General features: G+C 41.3%; 1 protein-coding gene across 5 annotated transcripts; it reads right to left on the bottom strand.

The window, feature by feature from the left end:
* Positions 1 to 236: 236 nt before the first annotated feature.
* LOC138744104 (clarin-3) lies at positions 237 to 17,653 on the bottom strand. Of its 5 annotated transcripts, XM_069899665.1 has the most exons (6): positions 17,590 to 17,653; positions 17,368 to 17,453; positions 10,422 to 10,888; positions 6,811 to 6,935; positions 3,984 to 4,166; positions 237 to 2,740 (listed from the first exon to the last, which is right to left on the bottom strand). In XM_069899665.1, exons 3-6 carry the CDS (start codon positions 10,580 to 10,582, stop codon positions 2,463 to 2,465), a joined length of 747 nt encoding a protein of 248 aa, XP_069755766.1. In that variant the 5' UTR covers positions 10,583 to 10,888; positions 17,368 to 17,453; positions 17,590 to 17,653; the 3' UTR covers positions 237 to 2,462. The 5 variants fall into 5 exon arrangements, with proteins under 5 accessions (XP_069755766.1, XP_069755767.1, XP_069755768.1 ...); XM_069899666.1 differs by lacking the exons at positions 17,368 to 17,453; positions 17,590 to 17,653 and adding an exon at positions 17,195 to 17,271; XM_069899667.1 differs by lacking the exons at positions 17,368 to 17,453; positions 17,590 to 17,653 and adding an exon at positions 16,615 to 17,188.
* Between the last annotated feature and the right edge of the window lie 1,560 nt (positions 17,654 to 19,213).

The following is a 19,213-nucleotide window of genomic DNA, read 5'->3' as shown; positions in this document are numbered from 1 at the left end:
GCCATAATTCATTTTCTTATTACTCTACATTTTTACTTAATCATTCAAATTAAAAGATAATATCGGTTTTAAAAATTCATTTGAATTTCATTAAAATATGAAGTGATTCTTGGCTTAACATTTTATGATAAACGGCTTAATATTTTACATTAAAGTGGGTCCTGAAACAGACTTAATGCCAGATTGAAGAGAATTATAAATATCTGGTTTAAAGTGATTAACTACCCAAACAATGGTTGTGTAGGTTCATCAGTAACACTGATATTTTAATATTTTGTCAGCAATTAAAGTGTCCCAACTGTGTGGTTAGTAAAATAGATATGAAATGCAAAAAAAAACTATATGTTACACCAACTTCTCTCAGGAATTGCCCAATACAAAGTTTGCAAACGTATGCTGGAAGATTTCCCGATGCTACGTAAAATGTAATAATATTTACACTGTTTATACGCCATTTGAACTTATCAATTAACTTAAGTTACTTATCTACAAGTGATTGTGCACAGGATAACAAAATAATTATAACTTATTTCATTATCCTATGTACAATCACATGTTAGTGTGTACATTGTATTGGGTAATTCTTTTCAAATACAAAGTTGCAGTTACAGTCAATAGAGAGTTAGTTCTTTCAATTTGGTTGTTGCAAGATAATGTTAACAATGCAGAATTCTTACAGTGACCACATTAATAACTTTTAATCAAGCCAATTTTTGCAGTTGATCTGATGTAATTTTATCTGCAGCATGTATTGTGCAGAGAATAATGATATTGCATTATTAAATATAAAGCCATCAAGAATGCAAAGGCTGTTTCTACCTCAAGCTGGGCATATACCCATTCTAGGAAAATGGAGGAGTTAGCCTATTGACTAGGACCTATAGACAAAAGGCAAAGGAGGAAAAACCCAACACCCAACCAACCAATTTTCCCCTGCAACCGCTGCAACCGTGTCTGCCTGTCCCGCGTCGGACTTGTCAGCCACAAACGAGCCTGCAGCTGACGTGGACTTTTTACCCCCTCCATAAATCTTCGTCCGCGAAGCCAAGCCAAAGATAGATAATATAGCGCAGTGGCTCTCAACCTTTTTCTTTCCACTCACATACCACTTTAAGTAATCCCTATGTCATTGGTGCTCTGTGATTAGTAAGGAATTGCTCAAGGTGGTAGGTGGGTTTGAAAAGCCCTGTTTTAATTGTACCTAATTGACTCATTATGTGCATGGTTTCATAACTCCAAAGGAAATGGGCCAATGACAATTGTTCTCAAGCAAAATATTTCAGTCACATTTGGGTCTAGAGCAGTGATTCTCAACTTTCCCTTCCCACTCGCATACCACCTTAAGCAATCTCTTATTAATCACAGAGCATCAATGGCCTAGGGATTACCTAACGTGGTAGGTGAGTGGAAAGCAAAAGGTTGAGAACCACTGATCACTGGCATGAAAAATAAGCCTCCACAAATCTTGAAAACATGGCCTGAGAAGTTTATAATCATTATCTCTACTTCAAAAATCTGGATGTTACCCTCAGGAATAGGTTTATATTTAATGTAATGTGACGTTTTGTGGGATATTTCATTCCATTTTGACTTTTGTTTTGTCACCTGAGAGCATCAGGCTGAACCACATTCTGCTCTGCCGGGACAAGATGTTAAAGTGAAACTAAATAGGAACAATTTGGCTTTGTCTCTGCAGGTTTACTTTATGACGATCGCATGGGCAGCACGGATCGGACATTTTGGCATCAGCAGTTTGGCGCCAGATATTTTGGTGCAAACGTTTGGCGACGGACATGGCATTTAATTTATTATAATTTTAATAAAATATTATGGAATATAAAATTAATTAAGTTATTATAAATTGTTAATTGAAAACATTAATTAAGTCAGAATTATGGTAAGGCCTCAAAAATAAATTCCATGAACCTGTGGTTATTTGTATAATAAGTATTTGTGATTACCTGTATAATCCCAGTCTAAAATACTTATGAGACAATAAATCCCAAAATATTGTTTTTCTCTCCCCACAGATGCAGACTGACCTGCTGATTGATTCCAGTATCTTTGTAAACCTCACAGCTTCATGCCTCCTTGCCCTGGGAGAAGGATAGTATTGACCTAGGGAGGGGGTGTTACTGGAGGTCATAATCTCAGTAAAAGGGGGGAAGGGGGAAATGCTACCAAAAACCCTTGATTGCCAGGGGAGCAGTTCTGCAACACCAGTGGTTTGGTCTCCTGGCAGTCAACGTGGTGGGACGGAGTCGGCCAGCAGATGGCGAGTGGGGCAGGTGGATACAGTCCGCGTGGGGAGTTTGTCCATCCACTAACTACTTCCTAACTGTTAGCACCAAAATGTCCAGTGTCAAATTGAGGAGGCCAAAATGTCCTAGACCCTGGGCAGCAGGGTCTGTCACTTTCATAATCTTTATCACAAGAATTTGAAATTTCATGGTCCACAGAAACTAATACATGAGAACATCAGTGGATGCATTTTGAGTTGTTTTCTTTTGTTCTCTTTTGATTCCATAATTTGAATGTTGATATGCATAGGTAATTCCAATCGTGATGACACTAAGTGCTAGTGAGAGCAAGATAAGCCAAAATGAGTAGTCATAGCTGTTAGCTTTGTGTTTGAATGTAATCAGGCTGTCTTGAATGGAATTCCTCACCAGTATAGTGGATAAATTGTACGCTGCTGTGTTTGCTGCAAACAGAACCATCGCCAAAAATGTCGAAACACCTAAAAGAAATAAGTATTCTCTCAGTATAGTATATTTAAAGAATTTTGTATATCCTCAGACTGATAATACTATTAATATATAAAAGAAAAATCATAAATTTAGTTCGATCCTGTGATACTTTGAAAGAAAGTGTACTTAAAGTAAAAACAAATTGCCTTGCTTCCTTTTTCTTCCTTTCTCTTTCTGTTTATATACAATATTTGATGAGCTATATTTTCCAACCAGCTATAGTTATTGTTATAGAGGACCAACAAGGAATCTGCCCACAAAGTTGAATTTGTTCTCTGTGGAATGGATTTTCTTTTCTTACAAAAATTTGGCTCAAGCTCCTTCTGCAAGAGCTCCTTGACCTATTTCAAAAGGGAACTTGTTCAGAAAGCCAGCTAGGCAATCAAACTGCAAACAGCAAACAACAGAGTTAATCATGTGCAAGGGGCAAAGTCAGACTTTAATTAGGGCATCATGTTTGTCACAGATACTTGGGCCTCAGGGCTAGTTCCTGTACCTTTTATTGTGTTTGATTCCAGCTTTGTCTCAGAGTTTAATCATTTTTTAAAAAGTAAAATAGAGTTTGGATTATACACATACGATTAATGTTAAAGCTAATATATCTGAAAACAGAAATTTAAAACATTTTAAATTTGGACATTAGAAAATGTAAGACATCAGAAAGTCTGGGAGCATGCAGGGAAAAAGATGAAATGTTGACTCCATTGAAATCTGAAACATTAACTTTGACTCTTTCCTCAGGTTCTGTCCAACCTGTTAAATATTTCTATATTTCAATTTTTTATTGAAGATTTTATGTATTAGCAGTTTTTGGTCTTCTTTTCAAGTTAACTTCATTGCATTTGGAACAACATTTATCAATATTATTCCCGGGGAATATGTGAAACTATTTTTAATGGGCAGAAAGATTGTTTAACAGGAATTAAAGTGTGCCTTAAAAAATTCATTAGAATGTCAGCTAAATATAATTGAAGCGAGTGACTGGAAAATCTAATGTAATTCTAGCATGGTCCACTCTTAACTGAAAAAGAAGTTAATAATTAAAGAAAGAAGCAGAAGATTTTAAGATTCAACCAGTCAGCATAACATGCTATCTTTTCGTCTTTTGTTGAAACAAAATAGTGATGGCACTGATACATGATTTACGAAAGCTCCTTGGGAAAAAGTGGTAGATAATGTCATTACTACAATTTCTGAATTCATTCAAATACTGATCCGTTCATTTTTACTTACAGCTAATGGAGCTGCAGACATAAATACTGGTTGGTCCACAGATGTTCTCATATGGATTGCTGACGCCGTTGTAGAAGGTCACAATGGCACTTAGCAGTGAAGTCAATAGTCCAAACACAAGGAAGAGTATAACTAAAATGTGAAGAATTCTTGCAGCTCCTGCATTTTCAAGACATTCCAAAACTGAAAGGAAAAGGCAAACAGTAAGGGTTAAGATTGGATCAAAAAAATTACAGATGTTGCAAATTCAAAAAATTTTGGAAGCAACCAAAAGGCCAAGTAACCTTAGTTGGGAGAGAAACAGAGACAATGAGTTCATCAGAAATGAAAAAGGTCAGAAAACAAATGCGATTTAAATTACAGAGAATGGAAGAGGTTGAGAGAACAGAGGGAATAAAAACCAAACTGAAGGAGGAACTCTCCATGTCGAGTAGTTCGTGGTGGTGGGTGGGTGGGGGGGGAGGATTGTTGATATTTCAGGTCAAGACTCTTCATCGGAACTGAGAACGGAGGGGGAAGAGAGCCAACATAAAGAGAGAGGAAGGCCTTCAGCAAGGCCAGTAGGTAATTGAGGAATGGGGATGGGTGTGAGATGAGCCAGGCTGAGGTGGGGGAGAAAAGGTTGGGAGACCGAGGCAGGTGGGTGAAGCAGACAAGAAAAAAGAAAAAAAGCAGTTGTGATCAGATATGGGATGAAGGTGTAGTCAGCTTTTAGAGGGTGATAAGCGGGCACACTGTTGTAATCAGATAAGCTGATTATGGGAACCATTCCTGGAGACATGAAGGGGAGATGGAACTAGATGGTGGAGGAGATCCAATGAGTGAAATGTGTGCGTGGTAGGTAGCTGGAAGCTGAAGAAAGTGGGGTAGGGAATGAAAATGGGAGAACTGGAGTAGATCGGTGGGGGCGGGGGGGGGGGGGGCCGGCGGGGAAGGGAGAAAGAAAAACCGGAGGCAAGAGGTATCTGAAATTGGAAAATTCAAAGTTCATACCTCTGCGTGTAGATCATACAGGTGGAATATAGAGTTTGATTTGTATTTGGCTCCCATGCTCAGCAATGAACTCAATGTTTATATCATCAGCGGTTCTAGTCTGATATTTCATTCTCTTTTGGTAATTTCAAATTTCATTAATCTAGTCTTAATCACATGGAGGAAATTCAGATCTAAAATGCCTCTATTTTAATGCAATGAGTATAACTAGTAAAGTTAACCTGATGAACACAAACTTTTAATTAACATGGGCTCTACAATATTGTGAAAATCATTGGTTGTAGAATGGGCAGACTTGCAACTCAGTATCTCGTGGTTTTGAATTTTCAGACAGGACAGAGCGAGGAGTAGAAGGGGAGGAGGTATTGCACCATGAATCAAGGATTGAATTACATTACTAGTGGGGGAGGCTATTCCATAAGGTTCTTCAAATGAGGTCATAAGAATCAAGATTAGAAATAAAGAGGGTGTTGTAACTGCTGAGGCTGTATTCCAGATCTTCCAACAATCAACACGAGATAAGGTGAACAGACTTGCAGTAGATTAGCAATTAAAATAGGTTTATTGTGCTGGGGAATTTCAACTTCCCAAATATTAATTGGGATTTCCTGACCATTAAAGAGGGACTGACATTTTGAGGTGTATCCAGGAGAGGTTTATTAATGATGGACCAAAGAGGGAAGGAGCATTACTGGACCTTATCTTTGGGAATGCAGCTGGTCAAGTTGGAAACACATTAGTGAGGTGTTTTGAACAGAATAGGAATGGACCAGTAATAAAGGTCTTCAGTGAGGGCAAAGCCATTTTTGTTACTGTAAGGGAGGATGTGGCAAACAGAGATTGGGTGCATCTATTTGCATGTGCGTCGTTGATTGCACAGTGGGAAGCTGTCAGAGGAAAAGTAACAAAAGCTCAAGATTGAAGTGTGGCACAGTTGGTGTAGCGCTTAGCGCAAAGCCTTTTACAGTGCCAACGATTGGGACCGGACCAGGGTTCGAATCCCACGCTGTCTGTGAGGAGTTTGTATGTTCTCCCCATGTATGTGTGGGTTTTCTTCAGGAGCTCCGGTTTTGTCCCACCCTTCAAAATAAAAACATTCTGGGAGTATAGGTTAATTGGGGGTAAATTACGTCATAGACTTGATGGTTGAAATGGTCTGTTACTGTGCTGTATGTCTAAATAAATAAAGTAAAAATATTTTCTTCTGTGTAAAAACCAGGGATAACATATAGAGTACCATAAATGTCAGGGAAATTAAGCAATGAATAAAGAGATATCGGAAGGATATGATAGGTATTGGGAACTAATGACTGAGAGGCCTGGCATGAGTATAAATAGTACAGTGAGGTGTTTGAAAAGGAAATTAGAAAGGCTAAGACAATGGGTCTCAACTCCCCCCCCCCCCCCACTCACATACCACCTTAAGTAATCCCTTACTAACCATAGAGAATCCTATGCCATAGGTGCTCTGTGGTTAGTAAGGAATTACTTAAGGCGGTAAATGAGTGGAAATAAAAGGTTGGGGATCACTGGGCTTAGAGGTGTCAGGAGAAATCAGTGGCAGACAGGATTAAGGTACATCCAAAGGCATTCTAATATTAAGGGCAAAAGAATAACTAAAGAAAAGTTAGAGCCCATTAGTGAAAACAGAAAAACTGCAGAGGTCCCAAATGAGTACTTTTCATAAATGCGCTTTAGGACAAAAGAAAGCAGGCTTGGGGGTGGGGGATGGAATGCTGGAGACATCACGGGAGTGGAACATATTGAATAACTGTCAACGAAATCAACACAAATGCAAAAATGTCCTCCTTCAACATCAAAAAAGTAAAATTACCTTTGATGTTCCCATCATCAATTAAGATTGGACAACCAGCTTTAGTACGTATACCATCAAACAGCCCATATTGAAGTTTCATCCCTCCGTGCGTGACACCACTTTTGTTTGTACAGTCCACGGTGCTGTCAACCCATGAATTTGTAGCCATTATTGCAGATATTAACATGCAAGTTCCCAGACTGACGGAAAATCCAGCCATAAAGATGAGTTTCTTCCTTTGTGATGGCATTTTCCTTAGCTATTCTTTCTCTTTGTTATGTACAAGGTAACATTAGAGAGAAAAAAAATCAAATTGAAATGTTTCTGTTGCAATTTTCAACATAAAAATATAATAGGCCTCTGGTTACCTGTTCCAGCTGGGAACTACATGTCCATCGATATAAAGGAAGTGCTAGAAAAAATGGACTTTGGATCAACAGTAATAGCAATAAAGTGGCTATGACGACTGAACCTTGCCTGGCAGCAAACTGTTACCATAATTTTACTTGACAATATTAAAGCACAGATAACTTACATAGGAACATAGGAAGCAGGAACAGGAGTCAGCCAAAAATGGCCCATCGAGCCTGCTCTGCCATTCAATACGATCATGGCTGATCTAATTTATGACCTAACTCCACCTACCTGCCTTCTCCCCATATCCCATTCTTCTCTCATTTTGTGTTATGTACCTTTTCCCAACTGTTACTGAAAATATTATTCTGATTTTGAATACAAACTTTACTGTCTTATATTAAATTGTTTCAATTCAGATTAAGCAATAAACATCATGGAATCTTATTGGATGTTTCATTTAAATGATTCAACCAATCTTTAGTGGTTGCAATGTTCACCTAACTATGCTGGTAATTTTTTGGGAGAACCTTAATGCCTTCTTTTCACACAGTGGTACTCAACCTTTTTCTTTCCACTCACGTCCCACTTTAAGTGATCCCTATGCCATCGGTGCTCTGTGATTAGTAAGGGATTGCTTAAGGTGGGATGTGGGTGGGAAGGGAAGGTTGAGAATCACTGCTCTAGACTCAATTGTTATTGAAATATTTTGCTTGAGAAAAATTGTTATTGGCCCATTTCCTTTGGAATTATGAATCCGTGCACATAACAATTAAAACAGTGGTTTTCAAACTCTTTCTTTCCACCCACCTACTACCTTAAGCTATCCCTTACCAATCACAGAGCACCTATGGCAAAGGGAATATTTAAAGTGGTGTGTGAGTGGAAAGAAAAAGGTTGAGAAACACTGTATTAGAGGCATCCAAACATAGGGAATGGCACGTAATGGAATGCAGTTTTGTGTAATATGTTGCCATATATCCCTCTGAGCTGGACCAAAAGCTAAATGACCTGCATAGGTGAAAATAGGGAAACCAGGAGAACACAAATCAGTCCTCATCAGGGGGCCAGCAGTGGAGAGGGTAAAGAACTTCAACATTTCTGGGCGTCAACATCTTTGAAGATCTATCCTGGGCCTTCAGTTCTTTGCTGAATATAATGGATGTGGGCAGTTACAGTCCAGTTCTGATAAAGAAGCCTATATGTGAAACATTAACTGTTTCTCTTCCTACAGATGCCGACTGATCTGCTGAGTCTAAATTTGTTTGCTGTAAAGGCACATAGAGGTGTCATTTGTCTGGCACAGCTATCAAGAAGAGAAAGAGAAGCAAAAGGGAGTCCCTTCAGAGACATCAGTATCTGTGGATTCCACCAGCTCCTCTGATGCCAAAGCCTCCAGAGCTCCTGTAAACTTGGTAGCTGCATGGTCTGTCTATTGCAACAGTGGCTCAAAGTCAATCAACCTCCTCGGTTGCTGGTACGAAACTCCCATACTTTTCTGCACTCAGGACCATTTAAATAATTGTCTATAGACATTTTGATTGATACCACAATTTTTAAAACATTAGCCAGGTTTTATGGAATCATAGAGTTGTACAGCATAGAAATAGGCCATTCAGCCCATCAAATTGATGCTGACCACCACACCTATCTATACTAATCCCATTTCGTTGCATTGAAAATCAGAATCAGAATTTATTTCTTGACCATATGTCATGGAATCTGTTGTTTTGCAGTAGCATTTCATGTCCAAAATTTCTATACTTTACACTAAAAAATAGAGAAAGAAAAGTGAGGTTCATTATCACAAGATATAGAAGCAGAAGTAGGCCCATTGGCCCATTAAGTCTTCTCCACCATTTAATCATGAGCTGATCCATCCTTTCACTCCCATTTCTAAGGATGTGAGGAGAATTTTGAACTGTTGTCTTTTTTGTAAATCATTTATTGTGAATAAAGTCTATTTTGGGGAAAAAAAATTCACCTCTATCACCTCTCAGCCACCTTTGCTCCAAGCCTCTCCAATCTCTCCACCAATCCAGGCAATGTCCTTGTGAATTTTTGGCACCTCTTTAGCTTAATCACATCCTTCCTATTGGAAGACCAGAACTGAACAGAATTCTCCAAGTCCGGCCTATCAATGATTTGTACAGCTCTTACACACAATGACTTAGCTGATGACTGGAAGTATATCATACGCCTTCTTCACTAGCCTGTCTGCCTGTGTTTCCATTTTCAGGAAACTATGTACTCGCCAAGATTTAAAGTGGGGTAAAGAAGAAGTTAATCAACTAATGAGATGAACCATAAAATGAGTGCACACTAAATAGTGTGTGATTCTATGTGCAGGTGTCTGGGAATAACCAAGTGACCAAGACTCAATACTATATGGAAGAATGAACAATAAATGCAGACATTAATTCATGTTAAGGAGTGTGAATATAGAAGGCGACCTGGCAATACTAATAGTTGCTGCTTGGTTTTGTCAACCGCTCATCAAAACTTGTTGCTTTTGATTTGCGATTTTGTGTATCCATATCTTTATGAGACAGGTGACAAGGGTTATGTTTATTTAATATTTATATGGTTTTGTTTCAAATTGAATATTTAAAGGAGTTGAAGATGTATTCTAAGTATCCTAAGTTATTGGGTTGCCCATTCCTCTTGCTCCCAGGTTATTGGAGTAGGAATGAGAGGATAATAGTAAAATAAAACAAAGAAAATGTGCTCACAAATGAAAAAGGAGACCCACAAATGAAAAGCAAGTGTCATGACACCAAAATAAAACTCCCAAACCAGCATTATTCAGAATTATGAACAAAACTAATGGGCAGGAAAAACCTTTGATAATGGACGGGAAATGACTTCCATTACCAACAGGAATGAGAACTCACTGTGCTTATTTTAGAAAACGTAGTGCCAATTTACAAAGAAATCTAAGGAATAGGAGCAAAAGAAGACCATTTGGCCCATCGAGCCTGCCTGCTCTGCCATTCAGTAACATCATGGTTGATATGGCCATGGGCTCAGCTCCATCTACCTCCCTTTGTCCCATAACCATTAATTCTCCTACTGAGCAAAAGTCATTCTAGCTGGGTTTTAAATATATTTAACCAGTTAGCCTGTCATGTCAGAATCAGAATTTATTGATTGTCATGAGCAAGTCATGAAATTTGGTGATTTCCAGTAGCATCAGAGAGCAAACATTTATATTATAGAACATCTTAATACAGTAAATATAAATAAAAATAGTGCATGAAAAGTAAGGCAGTGACCTTGTTTCATTGATTATCCAGGAATCTGATGGCAGCGGGGAAGAAGCTGTCTTTGTACCACTGAGGGCTCGTTTTAAGGCTCCTGTATCTTTTTCACATTGGTAGCAGAGTGAAGCGGGCATGGCCTGGGTGGGGGTGGAGGTCTTTGAGGATAGAGGCATGTAGATGCCTTGATGGAGTGAAGTCTGGTGCCTGTGATGTTGCAGGCCAAGTTAACAACTCTCTGGAGTTTTATCTTGTCTTGACAGTTGGCGCCTCCATACCAGACAGTGATGCAACCAGCCAGAATGCTCTCCACGATACACCTGTAGAATTTTACGAGTCTTTGGTGACGTACCGAATCTCATCAGACACCTCATAAAGTATAGCTGGTGGCAAGCCTTCTTCATGATTGCATTAACATGGAGGCTCCAGGACAGATCCTCGGAGATGCTGACACCCAGGAATTTGAAGTTCTCACTGTGTTTCTGCCAAAAAATGTGAGTTGGGCAAATTTAATGCTACTTTTCTACCTTTAAAGCAAAGTCTCCGGAAATTTCATTCCAGCCTGATCATAATTAACTGTCATGAGTTGGATGATATTCTTATATGGACATTAAACTGACATATTCACATGAAAAATGGCCACATTAAATGTCACTCCTTTTCAAAAGCTAAAGGACAAATGCTTAAAGTTCATACTGATGCTGGAAATGTGCAATCAATCAATTTTGATGTATATCACTTTCAACACTAAATATGTTTTAAATGTATACAACTCTTGATTTCTGGGGCCTGAATTCAAAATCACTGCAGTCAGATGTGTTGTTTTTCCTCTTAACAGATTATCTATATAAATTCAAATGTAGTGTTTTCTAAGTAGACTTCCACTTCATGGCGTTAATTGGCACAAAATTGTCAATTCCACTTGTGTGGCAAATGAAAAATAATACACATATGCAACCAGGAAGATATTGATGACTGCAATTTGAAAAAGGGATTGAACTCCAGGAGCGTACTTTTTTCTTCTGGTAAAAACAATTAAAATTGATTCAAATACTAATGTACATTTGTCCTACAATTATTTTGCTCTCTTGAATGTTAACCTGCTCTTTTGATCAGATGAGCAGGGCACCTGCTTTGAACTGATCCCATCTCTCTTTAAATGCACGGATCAGATTCAAGGAGCTTATCAATCGTGCCCTCTCTCTGCCTGAAAGAAAAGTAAGTTGAAAAGAAGAGATGGACATAAGAGACAACGGACACTGGAATCTGGAGCAAGTGCTGGAAAAAAAATGTAAACTCTCTTTCTCCTATTACTCCCCTTCAAGGGTTCTACTGAGCCTCTGCATGTCCCACCTCCCTGATGTGCAGGCATAGTGTTTTAGGGTAGTACGGTTAACATAGTAGTTCGTGCAATGCTGTTATGATATCAGCAATCAGGACCGCCGATTGAATCCTGCACTGTCTGTAAGGAGACTATGTTCTGCTTGGGTTTCCTCCAGATGCTCCAGTTTCCTCCCACTGTTCAAAAGTACCGGGGGTTGGAGGTCATTTGGGTGTAATTGAGTGGCACGGGCTTGTAGGCTGAAAGGGCTTGTTACTGTGCTGTAGTCTAAATAAAAAAAAACTACTCACACTAACTATCCGAGACTCTCATATTTATTTAGATATATATGAATACTTGCTTGCACTGTCTAGTCAGTGCTGGGACCACAGTTATTTACAATATATATCAATAACTTAGATGAGGGAGTAGAAAGCAGCATCTCCAAGTTTGCAAATGACACGAAACTGGGTGGCAGGGTTCGCTGTGTGGAGGATGCAGGGTGACTTAGGCAAGCTAGGTGAGTGGGTCAATGCATGGGAGATACATTATAATGTGGAGGCAGGAACAGGAGAGAAAATTATTCCCTAAATGGAGTCCGATTAGGAAAAGGAGAGATGCAACGAGACCTGGGTGTCGCTGTGCACCAGTCATTGAAAGTGGGCATTCAGGTACAAATGGTATGTTGGCATTCATGGCAAGAGGATTCGAGTATAGGAGTAGAGAGGTTCTACTGCAGCTGTACAGGGCCTTGATGAGACCACACCTGGAGTATTGTGTACAGCTTTGGTCTGAGGAAAGACATCCTTGCCATGGAGGGAGTGCAAGGAAGGTTCACTAGATTGATACCAGGGATGGCAGGACTTGCATATGAAGAAAGGCTGGATCGACTAGGCTTGTACTCACTGGAATTTAGAAGATTGAGGGGGATCTTATAGAAACATATAAAATTCATAAGGGATTGGACAAGCAGGAAGGTTGTTCCTGTTGTTGGGGAAAACCAGAACTAGGGGTCACAATTTACGGTTAAGGGGAATGTCTTTTAGGACTGAGATGAGAATTTGTTTTTCTCTCAGAGAGTGGTGAAACTGTGGAATTCTTTGCCACAGGAAGTGATTGAAGCCAGTTCTTTATCCATATTTAAGAGGAAGTTAGATTTGGCCCTTGTGGCTAAAGGGATCAGGGTTGTTAGGGAGAAGACAGCTACTGGGTACTGAGCAGATGATCAGCGATGATCAAAATGAATGGCAGTGTTGGCTTGAAGGGCCAAATGGCCTGCTCCTGCACCTATTTTCTATGTGTGCTATGTCTAGTTGTGTGTCTGCTTATTCTGAACCAAGGACAGGAGAACGCTGTTTCATCGTTGCACAACCAGATGATAATTAACTTGATTTGAATCAAAGGGCAGTAATATTAAAATGACATTGAACTTTCCCCTTACACAGGAGAATGATGGGACATCATTTAAAGATGGGTGTCCCTGGTAAATGTGGTCTGTCTCCCAATCCTGTAGTTGAGCCAGCAGCAAAAAATAGGGATAAAGTCAATGGCCAATGGGGAAGCTTTTTTGAAATGTACTACTTTTCCCCTGATGCCACACACTCTGACAGGGTCAGTGCAGGAGACGCGGGTGGGTGTGAGACAAGCAATTACAACTCAAACCCACATACCTCAGCAACTCAAAACCAATTACGATCCAGCTTTGGATAACTTGCTTTTTTTTTGTTTGTATCAGGATGGCCTGCCATCTTTCTCTTCCTCTTTCCTTCATTTATATATTCTGTCTTGCTGTGTGTGTCCTCGCAAGCCAGACTGTACAACAGTACACTTATTTGAGAATACGTTACCCAGACAAAGGAGCTTTAATCACACTTAAACACTCACCTTATTTGGCCCTACTGGAGAAATTCCCCTTGTTAACTTATTGCTCTTGCCCAACCTTCTCTGTCGAGATTAAAGTCGTTTCTCTCTCAGTTCTACTGAAGTGTTAACTATTCTTTCCACAGATTCTGCCTGACATTAAGTTTTTCTACCATTTTCTATTTTTGTTTCATATTTCCAGCATCTGCATTATTTTTGGTTTGATGTTACCATCCACAGCTGTTATATTTGTCTCCAAGCAATAAAAAAAAACATTTAAGTTCACATATCAATTCAGAAATACTTTGGAAAGCACTGATGTCATGGACCAATGAAATATATCTTCAGACTCATGATTGTTTATGTATTATAAGTGTCTATTGCTTCATCTTTTAAGAGAAATGTGAGTGAACTTTGGTCATCAAGTTGTAAGTGGGCATGTTATTGCAGAGAAGCCTTTCCTATTGCTTCAGAATTTTCCAATTAACTGCCATTTTAGAAGAAAAATTTCCATAGGCATTGAAAAATGTGTCAAGAATATTTACATTTATTGCAGAACTACAGATTGTAGCTTTTGGGATAAAATATACAGGCCAGTTTCATCTTTCAAAAAGGGAAAAAAAAAAGAAAGGTAACCTAATTATTAAATGCAGAGAAATGGAGGACAGTAAAAACATTTTTTAAAGGGAAGCTCCCTAGGTATGGGGAGGGGCAGGGTGGGAAGAGAATAGGGTTCAATTCTTCTCATGAAAGTAACATTTTATTCAGTGTTAAGATGTGCTCATCACTGGCATGACCAGCATTTGTTGCCCTTGTGAAGTTGGTGGTGAGCCGCCACCTTTATGAACCACTGCAGTCCTTCTAGTGAGGCTTTGTTCTAAAGTGCCTGTTGCCATTGACCTTGGTGGCAGATGGCAAAGTTTTGGGAGGTCAGTTGGAGTTAATGAGGAAAGTAGCTAGAGTGCATCTTGTAGATAAAACACACTGGGCACTGGGTTCAAGGGAGAGTGACAAATTGAAGCCAATGTTGCCCCAGTGGCAAGAAGGGTCATGATGGCCAGATATTTTTGTGATTGGCAGCTGTTATTAATGGGGCTCCACAGGGCACAGATTCATCCTTGTTTAGGTAACAGATATTAACAATTTAAATGTAGGGTATATAATAAAGAAGTTCACATGTACAATTCCAGGAATATTGGGAGATCACTTTGCTGAACACCTTTGGTCTGTCTGCAGCAATAACGGGGATCTCCCAAGGGCGAACCATTTCAAATCGGTTTCCCTCTCCTGCACTGCCAAACCAAGGCCAGCTGTAAATTGAAGGAGCAACATCTAATATTCCATCTGAGCCCTCTCCAACTGGGTCGAGTTAACATCCAGTGCCCATTAGGCCACTCCCCGTTCTCCCTCTCCACCTTTGTCTCCTTTCCTCCTGTTCGCCACTCCTTTCCCTTTAGAGAGCTAGCCCCTCCCCTCCTCTCCTCAGCTTTTTTCTCCTCTCCCCTCCCTTATTCACCTATGACCTCTTGCCTAAGGGCCTATGCTCCTTCCCCTCTCATTTTTTTTTAGGTGCTTGCCTGCATTTTGCTCATACCTTGACAAGGGGTTCAAGCACAAAACTTTGCTTATGTATCTTTACATAAAGAATGGTGCGCGACCTGAGTTTCTCCAGCAATTTTGTTTAAACGTACTCTTGTTGACAATTTCTAAAAGTACAAAAGTTCTGATAAAAGACCTGAAATGCCATCTCTGCTCCTCTCTCTCCCACAGATGTTGCCTGACTCTTGAATATTTCAGCATTTGTTTTCAGAAGGGAACAACAATCCACTTTACACATTAACTTTTACTTATGACCTACTCAACTAATCAGTGATTGGCAGAAATGAGAGTTCTTGGGTGAAACAATAGTTGGGATGGGGGAAGTTGGAGCTCCCCCTCATCAGACCACATTTGGAATACGCAGTAGCTGCATGGGACCCAGACACAAACAAAAACACTACACCCATCGAACGAGTCCAGAGACGGGCAGATACATAGGGAATAGAAGCGAGTGTTGCAAAGCTCTTGGATTCATTAAAGTGGAGCTCTCTCCAACTCAGACGTGAAGCGCACCGCCTGACCTGTTTTTACAAAATGCTAAACTGCCAGCTCGATATGGACGGCCAATCCTACACCGAACCCAAGCCTGCTTGGAGCTGATGAGGGCAGACAACCCAATTTAGTGCCATCTTCCAAGACAGGTGGGTACAGCAATTCATTCTCCCCCCCCGCCCTACAATTAAAGCATGGAATAATCTTCACTGACCATCCTCACTCAACCAGTCCAATTAAATTTAAGGCAGCTCTTCCTCAAAAATCTCTTCCTTAAGCCCACACTCCCCCACCTCCAGTTTAAATTCCAAACGGAACAGTTTGGAGGACCAATTAGTGTCCAAATCACAAAACTATAACTCCCGTCCCTGCCAAAATGCAAATGAAATCTTTTGTAAATTATATGTTTGATCATTGCCCCAAAGTCCCTGAAGGAGGTGGGGGGGGGGAGTGTGGATTGTCAGGAATGCAGCAGGGGTCCAGCCCTTTGCCTCACCCAACATGCTCACCACATTTTTTTAAAAAGAAACCCCACTAATGCTACATTTTTATCAATTCCCCACCCCAGGTTCATCCTCTCACTTACACATTAGGGGCGATTGCCAGTACCAATCCGCACGATGCTGGTGGATGTGGAATGGGACTGCACGTGTGGTGAGGGAGGCGAGCATGCGAACTCCACACCGAGAGCGCCCGCGGTCGGGATCGAACCCGGAGTGTTCCTGGTGGCGCTGCCAGCGGTAATTCCCAGTCTCCGCAGCAGGCGGCTGTCTGAGCGCAAGGGGGAAGGAAGGTGGACAGCGGGCAGGCTTCCCCCGTTCACCAGCACTTTGATCGTGGCTTCGCCGGAGGAAAACACCCGCTTCCTATCGGTGAGTTTCCCAATCCCGGGCACCTTTTATATCCCCCCCCCCCCCCCCCCCATTTGTGATCTACCTGGCCAGTGACGGCAGGGTGGAACCCGGCGCCGTGACAGAAGGGTTGACAACAGCCAGGCTCTGATCAAAGGAGGGACCCGAGACCAGCAGAGGTTCCTCGCTGATCGATCGGCTTCAATCACCGCCGAGTTGTTTTGAATGGGCTCGTTTCTCAGGCGAGGCCGAGAGCCGGACTTCCCGCTGCTCCGGGTTCCCTCCTCCCTGGGCTCACTGACCCTGGGTCCAGCCAGGAGCCTGGGCTCCGTCCCCTGCGCTCACTGGTCACGACCAGAGTTCTGAGCATGAACCGGGGCTGAGAAGGGGGGTTGGGGGCTGCAGATGCTGAAAACCCGAAATAAAACGCATCGGACCACCAAGACTGGGGTGTTGGGGGGCTGCAGAACAACCCAGAGATGTCCAGCGACAGGGTCTCGGACCGAGGGGGTCGCCCTGCATCTTGTGCAGCCGAGTGGGGAACTTTACTCTTCGCAGATGAAAAGTTCTATCCCCGGATAGTTTGGAATGTGCTCCCCCCGCAGTGTCTTGACCCATCTGGTTCGCATGATCAGTCCCCACGACATGACCCCCATCTACTGTACCACTTCATGCCTGGATGTGAGTTGCGCTGCAGCTGGCCGCAGGCGCGCGTCCGCCGACTCTCCTCCACCCTGACGCCGCCGCGAGCGCGCGTCCGCTCCCTCCGCAGGAGCCCATTGGCCCGTTTGCATCCACCATCAATATTATTGGCGACTCTCCGCCTTCCCCGTCTTACCTGTTGGGCTTCTGTCCTTCACCGGGTTCCAGCATCCAGGGCACGAGAGCCGACAGGGATAGGAACTGGATGCCATTGCATTCGACCTAACAATGACAAGGGGAAACTCAACAAAGGTAAGGCAGCAACAAAGTTCTCGGGTGGAAGGGGAAGGAAGTGTCATTGTTTCTGGAGGGAGGAAAATACCCGAGGCATGAGGGAGGGGGGCAAGTCTGCACTGACCTGGAAAGCGACAGAGGAAGCAAGGAGGTGGCAGTGAGTTAACCAAGGAATGCAGAAAGTTGACCCTGGGGGGGGGGGGGGGGGTGTGAAGACTTGACCCAGATGAATCCCAGTTCCAAGATATGGGCTCCAGGAGTTCACTATAAATGTAGTGAGGGGTGGTCTCTCCCTCCCTCTTAAGACAGTGAATTGCTTATTTATACTGAACTTTGGATGAAAATCTTTTCCTGATCTCCCTGCTCTCTTTTACTTTGACCCCTCTTGTAAGGAGAATAAGTGGCATACAAAAATATGAACAGCCACAAAATAAATTTTAGTTGACCTGGAGAGAAATTGTATGTGGTGTGGGGTATTAATTATTCCGCTGAAACGTCGATGCTTTATTGATCTGAAGGATATATTTCACTTTAAGTGTGATTTGTGGCCAGCCTTCTGAAGATCAAATATTAAAATATGCACATCAGGATTGCAAGGGTCAGCTGCAAAAAAAAATGTTTGCTCTTTGTAAAAACGCAATGCCCATGTCCTGCTCATACCTTGAAGGGCTCAAGCCCGAAAGGTTGGTTATGTATCTTTATGGCGGTTACATGAAGTACCCTGACCAGTTGAGTTTCTCCAGCGTCGTGTTTTTACATCAACCATGGTGTCTGCAGACTTTCCCGTTTCGCTTAATGCTTGCTATTTGTCTAGTTGATGTTATCTACAGAATTCTGCAGCCTTTCGAGCTCTTGCATCAATCCTGCACCTAATCTAGTGTGTTATGGGATCTGTCAGCCATGCAAGAAAGAGCAAGGCCTTTCAACACACCAATTTGAAGAATGATCACTGTGTCAGAAAAAATGGATTAAAATCATGTCAAGGGATTGAAATAAGGCTAGATGGGATTATGAGAGAAATCGACAGAAAGCATGACAAGTTTAAAAAAAAAAATTATCGGTACAACATTAACCTTGAAGGATTGAGGATTTGTACGAGGACCATACAGATTGTCCACTTTTGTGGACCCACTTGGCTGTTTTGATATCTTTTGAGAGGAATTGTATTAAATTGACTTGATTGTATTGTTATCTGACAAAAGTGTCTGTGAGGGCAGCTACAGTACATTCTGGAGTGGGTTATTTCTGACAGTAGTTTCTGAATTTCTATGTTTAATTATGTCGAAGGGTGCCAGAGGATGCACGCAATTACACTCCATAATAATTATTCGTCTCACCATTACTCTTTACACAAGATCTGGGCCAATAAGCTGCAGGCACACCAACCTAGGATGGTAAGAGCAAGAGTATATCATTTAGCTTATTCCACCATTTGTTGAAGTTATGCCTGATCTTTGACTCCACTCCAGACACCTGCCTTTTTTCCATATCTATCAATGCCTTTGGTTCACCAGTGACTCTTTTCAATGTTTTGATTGGTTTCATCAAGTAAATGTAACATAGGAACATTATAATAAACTATTAACAAGTCCCATATAATAATAAAAATGGTGTTACATTGAGAAAAAAGTAAAGAAATGAAACCTAAATAAACCCACTGTACTAATGATCAACCCCCTCCCTTCAGAGGCTACTGGCTAAACATAAGCAGTCCACTCCCTGTTGATAAAAAGGAAGGTCAAAAAACT

Source organism: Narcine bancroftii, chromosome 10, assembly GCF_036971445.1.
Source record: "Narcine bancroftii isolate sNarBan1 chromosome 10, sNarBan1.hap1, whole genome shotgun sequence".
Classification (NCBI taxonomy): domain Eukaryota; kingdom Metazoa; phylum Chordata; class Chondrichthyes; order Torpediniformes; family Narcinidae; genus Narcine; species Narcine bancroftii.
The sequence above is the reverse complement of the archived record's forward strand: the minus strand, read 5'-3'. Positions and strand labels throughout refer to the sequence as shown.